The following is a 6,440-nucleotide window of genomic DNA, read 5'->3' as shown; positions in this document are numbered from 1 at the left end:
CGAGTTGCCGCAAGTTGTGGCACTTGCCACCACCAGTGAGACGAGCTGAAGCTGAAGCTGTTGCTGAGCTTGAGACTACTTTGGCTAACATTGTGTAGCACTTGCGCTTTAAATATTGTATTGAGTTTGGCGGTGACTGGACCGAAACGGAAGCGCAAGTAAATGCAGAGAAATGCATTCAAATCTCGGAGGCAGAGCGCAGCACACCAGCCACACCACACTTAGGTAGACGCCTTTTATTATAGCTGCAACTGTAGTTATGGTCTATGAATAAGGAGCAGCTTTATTGAATATCACAGAATTGTTCCTATTAGCAAAGGCCAGGGTACACACTCGATGGTCAGGCAATTGCTTAATTGCAACTTAAGCTAACTTTTGCCAGTGCCCCTGCCTAACCATTTCTGTGGTCATCACCTGCTTGGTCGGAGGGCCAAGGAACTGGGCAACTGGCTTGCTTGTTGTTGGTACATAAAATCTTGGCCGGCCTTCGCTTAAAGTCATTGCCTGTAATGACTGGAATTTGTGGTTGCCCTGATTCGAGATGAGGTGGCCAGCACATGGCACTCCCGGCCCGACTGCCCTTCTGACTGCACAGATAAATGCCGGACTTCCACTCAAGTGAAGCCCTTAAGCTGAAGCTGGCACTAAAAACGAGCAGCTAACTACGGATTTCAAATCCTGTATATAGCCTAGCAGGGTTAGGTGCTGCTTAAATGCAGTTTAAGTGATGTTTTCCCAGGCCCTATTTGCCAGCCGCAAATAAAGCTGCTAATAGTACAAATATTGTGTTAAGACAGCAAAAGCAACAGCAACAACAACAACAACATCAACGAGTAAAACAAGTGTGCTTTGATTTTTATTTTGTATAGTGAATAAACAACATAAGATAAATTCCATGTTACAGAATGAGCGAGTCAAAGGCGCAGGATGTGATTGAGCAGGTCGAAGACTGCACGTTGCCTGCTGATAATAAACTGGCGATTGGAAAGCTGTGAGTAAACTTATCAGCTAGAAAACAAACAGCGCTCGTAAGCAATTATTTGCAGAGATGTAAGGACACTGAAAAAGATTACCGAGAGTTGCCGAGAATGCCCGGAAAATGCGTATACGCCATTGGAGCCACGTACGCTCGATGAAATGGGTTTCATATTTGATGAATCTATAAAATGTCACCTTATGTGCAATCAGGAAAATCTGAAGGTTGCAATTGCCAAAGTTGTGGAAGATCGCATGTACACCGATGTCCAGGTGAAAGTCCATGGTCACATTTTCGATTGCCATTTGGCAGTGCTGCAGGTGTCTACGGAATACTTTAAGCAGTTCAGCTCAACGAACTTAATAGTTCTCAACGTGCCGGAGGTAACGAAACTTGGCTTCGAGAAGGCCTATGAATGGATGACCAAGCAAGACGCAAGCCCCCCACGCGAAGGGATTGTGGACTTATATCTGGCAGCGCGCTTTATGCAAATGCCGCCACTGATAAATCAGCTGTGGTATTGCTTCGAAAATATCGAGTTCTTCCGCGAAGGAGAGGCCTTCAAGCTATATCTACAGGCAGTACCCTATGAGACGAGCACATTGCAATCCCTGCTGCTGACTCGAATAAGCCGATTCTTTTTATCTGCAGTGGCGACAGTGGAGTATCTGAAGCTGAAACCGGAGCAAGTCTATGACATGCTCAGGACGAGCATCATCAGCGTCAACTCTGAGATGGAGGTCTTTATGAGCGCCTTTCGCTGGATGATGTACGACTGGGAGGCGCGGAAAGCACATACCGAGCTGCTAATGAGAGCCGTAAGATTCAATCTGATGCCAGCCTGGTATATACTCTCCCTGAAAACAAAGCAGACGCTGCCAGAGCTGAAGGAACTGCTAGACAATCCCGTAGTGCAGTCCGCGATCAATGTAGGACTATCGTATACGGTGACACAGCATTTCATGAATTCCGATTCCGGATTGCAGGAACCATTGCAAATGCAGCAAGCACAGCAGCGTGAATGGATCATCGATGATATTGCGCCCCATCATCATATGTACAAGTGCCCCTATTGGCAGTACTTGAACTATGAGCTCTTCAATATCTATCTCGAGCAGGTCATCACTGCAGGACCGCACTTTTACAAAACCCTAAAGGCTTACAAGCCCTCGAATTTGATGCCCTGCTGCCAGGCGGTGCTTCAAAATTCCAAATATATATCGGATATATAATTTCCTCTTAAATTTTACCAATCGATTCGCCAAATCTCATTTGCTTGGGGGACTCTATGGGTAGTTGCTTTGTGTGAGCGCTGCAGGTCAAAAACACACCCTGGGGTGCTATTTAATTGCCACAAATAAAATTAGTAGCCCGAGCAACTGCTGGGGCCGCCCTTCGAGCTTTGGTATCACATTCGCATTTAGCGTTTCCAATTAGCTCAATGGCAGCCATTTGCTGAATTAATAGTTAACGCTTATGAACTAAACGTCGCGACCTCGCATTGTGTGTGCGTCTGGGTGTGTGCTTGTGTGTGTATGTGTTTCTGTGTACATTGAACTTATTTATGTTTGCCAAACACTAGAAATACAAATACTGTCACAACACTTTAATAGTTGTGTATGCAGGCGGTAATCAAAAAGAAAAAAAAAAAAATTTAAATAAACATCGAAGTCACAACAAAGGCATCAACAATAAAAAACTATTGTTCAAATATTTTGATAAAAATATCACAATTAACAACTGCTGCACATTTCGAAAAAATATAATTCATTTGCACTTGATTTTTTATTTGCACAGATTTCAATTGTGTGTTTCTGGATTTCCTGAATTATGCACAGCTCATTTTTTTCATGAATATAATTCTGTGTTTTCTTTCTGTTTTAGATTTGTAAACTTTTTCCGTAGACAAGGTTGTTTTTAAATTTTCAAAATTCTACGCTGCCATTTTTAATGATTCAGAAGTATTTATTTGTCTCTATATCTAACGACTTTTATACTCAACACCAAAGAATGGCAAGCAATATGGCTCTTAGGGTAAACTTTCAAAATCCATACTTTACATATTCAAAATCAAGTCTATTATTTTATTGGTATATAAAAAATGGTTTTTTGTAATTCATTGAAAATAACAAAAGGAAAATATCATTGATCATCGTATATTACAGCTCAAAGAAAAAACGATGCATAAATTTCGGATTATGTCATATTATTTTAACTGTCTGCAATTGACCCGCCATCGATAAATCAATTACTGGACATTCACTGGCGATTATCAGAGATATTAATCTCCTCGTTTTTCGATTTCAAGCACAGATATTGTGGAAAGTAGCAAAAAGATGCACCAGCGACTGTTGAAGGCGATTGACTATGCACATAATGATTGATGAATGCAATTAAAAGTGGGGAAAGTAAAAAACAAATGAAGAGCCCAATTGATGCGACTGCAAGAAAGTCTGATAGTCAAACTTGTCGCTGCCAATTGGTAATTACCCTATGAACTGGACCTACAGCGAAGCTGCCCCCTAAGAATTGTGTGTTGCTCATGGAAACATAACAATGCATTGGCAATATATTCATTTTATCTTTAATCCCATTCCCGAATCTACCAGCCATAACAAAAGCAGATTCAATTGGGCTGCTCATTGGCTAGAGTAACAGCAACAACAAATGTGATAAGCCTATTGTGGTTTTGTTTGGTTCTTTAATTGGCATCACACCCCACATACAGACAGACCAACTCACTCACATACAAGCACTTTGGTAAGCGGGACATGCAACAAACAAAAGCGGCTTTACTTTTCATGTTTTGTGGCGACTGCGCTTTGAGGCGCCATTACTCACAGCTCTGAGAATGGCATAACGATGCCGCTGGCACTGACAGTAGGGGTTACAGTGGGGGTTGGAGAGGCTGACAGAGGGACTAACTATTCGCTGGCATTTCGCAGGCACGCAAAGTTTTCTGCAATTGTTTCAATTGTCAAACAGGCGGCCAAAGTTTGCCAAAAAGTTTTCGCCCGCTTTGCCGTAATTTAAGTGCCCCAACGTCAAGGCTGGACTTAAAGCTGAATTTTCTAATTAACCATTTCTAATTGGATATTCCTAAACGATTTCCGTATTTCAATTAAAATACACCCTGATAAGAAATCGAACTTTTCAATTTATTATGCAACCGATAGTATCTTGATTAGTTCTATATGTGTGTGTGTGTGTGTGGATGTATGTGTGATGGATTGTTTTAATTGTTGCAATCAATAGAAAAGAATCTATTGCTCCCCTTAAACTAAAAGTATATGATAATCGGATTTGAGGGCATGAACAGGGTAGAGCTCCATTAATAGGGACCCCATTTAATTCGTACCGTGTTGAATGTATTTATGATTGGAGTGGAAATTTAGTGCCCTTCATCTGGGATTTGTCTTCTGCTATGGCAACCACAGCTACAAGTCTGAATAATTCGCTTATTGCAATTAAAAGCAATTATGCTCGATGTTCTGGAAACCACAAACTCATTAGCTCGGTGCACCAAAACCACAGTGCAGCAAAACGCTTAGCCACAACAACAACAAATACCAGCAGCAACAGCATTACTACCCTAAACAAATACACATACACATTATGTACACGTATGTAGCGGGAACGGGGGAGAACTCATTTACATATTTGGGATTGACACGGGGCAAGCATTGAATTCCAAAAGCTCGATCGCCTTTCAAATTGCAAAACTTGAGCCACTTTTCATGGTAAACAATTTTCTTTTTTTTTTTTTGTGAAGTGTCCAGTGAGTGGTCGAGGTGGTTGAAATGTTTGGTTAGAAGGTTTTATGCATATGTCAGACATGTGAGAAATTCCATTAGGAAGTTTTCTTTGTTTGCATAACATTTGCATCTCTAACGGAAAATAAAATTATTTATTTGTGGCCAGAATGGGTCGGTTTGTGAACGCACAGATTTTAAGTGTGTCTCTATGTGTGTGTATATATGGTCAGCCAGACCTAGAATATTATTATTATTTTTATTATTTTGTAATGGCTTTGAGTGTGTGCAAAGCTAGAGCAAAGAAAAATTCATTTGCATAAAATCGATTAAAACATTTCTAACAAATCGAATGCATACTGAACGCAAATGAATACAATAAAATTAAGCCCAACTTTATGCGGCCTTTGTTGGCCAAAATATTTGCCCTTTGCTTATAAGTAGGCTACCGTTTTGTCATCAGTCACTCACTTATAAAAACCCCAGCACACAATTCGACATTTTAAATGCTTCCTTTTAACTAAAAGAGCTTACATTTAAAATGGGTTAAGCATAACAAATATTATGTTATGTGTTGAAAATATTTGCAAAAAGGGTTACGCTTTGTATATGAGCTTTTAAATCCTTGGATTATTGGCACGCATTGTGCTATGTATTCACAAAAAGTCAAACTACCATATTAATAAAATACAAGACGCAAACAAAAATATATGAAAACGCACAAATTGATATAATGCAAATTTGTAGCTGTTGAGCAATATCCAGAGACCTTTAAAGCATTGCAATGAAGTCATCTGGCTGTTGGATATATTTAAATAGCATACACAATTCGTATCCAAGAGATTCGACTTATTTGTGCAGTGTATTATATTGCAAATAGTTAATATGAATCTTAAGTATTATGGCGTTGATTTATTTGTTATCTAAAACTTTCCTAAATACAGATAGCCGCTGCAACAATCGAATTAATTATGAGTTTTATATAACTTTAAAACAAATTGATTTACAACAGAATCGGGCCTTAACTGGAACAGCCCACTCTGCATTAAGTGCAAGCCAAAAAGCAAGTAATAAGAGTCAACTACTCATAGTTGTGTAAATTGTGATAAATATCTGACAAGGATGTGAATGTGTTGCCTTAAGTCAGTTTAATAAGGATTTGAGCAGGCGAATCTAGTTGCTAAGATGTGCAAGGTTGACGTGGCTCGTTGAACATCGTTTATGGCAAAAATGGATACGTAATTAGATTATGCAAACAAATGTCAAAGTTATTTGTGTTTCATTTCTTAAGCAAGCAAAGTTAATTAATTAGTGTACAACTTTAAGCTGGGCCAGGCGGAAAGACAGACAGACTGCTCAGCTTGCCAGCAAATTCTTGCTGGCAGCATTGGCATGAAATTACAATAATTTAAGAACTTTTGCTTCAGCTCACTTAAGAACTCAGTCAATGAGCAACGGCTGCAGCATCCGTGCAACTACTCGCAGGACCAGGTCCCTGTTAAGGACAAGCACGAAGATGAAGCTTGGAGGATGCACTGTTCGCTTGGCGGCATTAATGGTAACTAAAGCTTTCGCTGGCTGTTGCAACAACAGCAAAAATAACAAATATGTCAAATATAAAAGACATTCCCAGACCCCCCACACTGGGACTGGGCTGAGACGGCCACAATGCCACAACTCGTCTGTCAAATGCAAATTCAAAAGACAAATGA

General features: G+C 40.0%; 1 protein-coding gene across 1 annotated transcript; it reads left to right on the top strand.

Annotated features, from left to right (window-relative positions):
• Positions 1-832: 832 nt before the first annotated feature.
• Positions 833-2,229, top strand: LOC6629789 (kelch-like protein 26). Its single transcript, XM_002054715.4, has 2 exons — positions 833-991; positions 1,047-2,229. The coding sequence occupies exons 1-2, from the start codon at positions 906-908 to the stop codon at positions 2,206-2,208; spliced, it is 1,248 nt and encodes a 415-aa protein (XP_002054751.1). The 5' UTR covers positions 833-905; the 3' UTR covers positions 2,209-2,229.
• The last annotated feature ends 4,211 nt before the right edge of the window (positions 2,230-6,440 follow it).

This window comes from Drosophila virilis, chromosome 2 (assembly GCF_030788295.1).
Source record: "Drosophila virilis strain 15010-1051.87 chromosome 2, Dvir_AGI_RSII-ME, whole genome shotgun sequence".
In the NCBI taxonomy this organism is placed as follows: Eukaryota; Metazoa; Arthropoda; class Insecta; order Diptera; family Drosophilidae; genus Drosophila; species Drosophila virilis.
This window is presented reverse-complemented; position numbering and strand designations above follow the sequence as displayed.

What these genes read in the sequence shown, in the direction of transcription:
- LOC6629789 (XM_002054715.4), top strand. Translation starts at nt 906, where the DNA reads ATGAGCGAGTCAAAGGCGCAGGATGTGATTGAGCAGGTCGAAGACTGC. An exon ending in AAACTGGCGATTGGAAAGCT is followed by an intron (nt 992 to 1,046) that starts GTGAGTAAACTT and finishes AATTATTTGCAG; the next exon opens with AGATGTAAGGACACTGAAAA.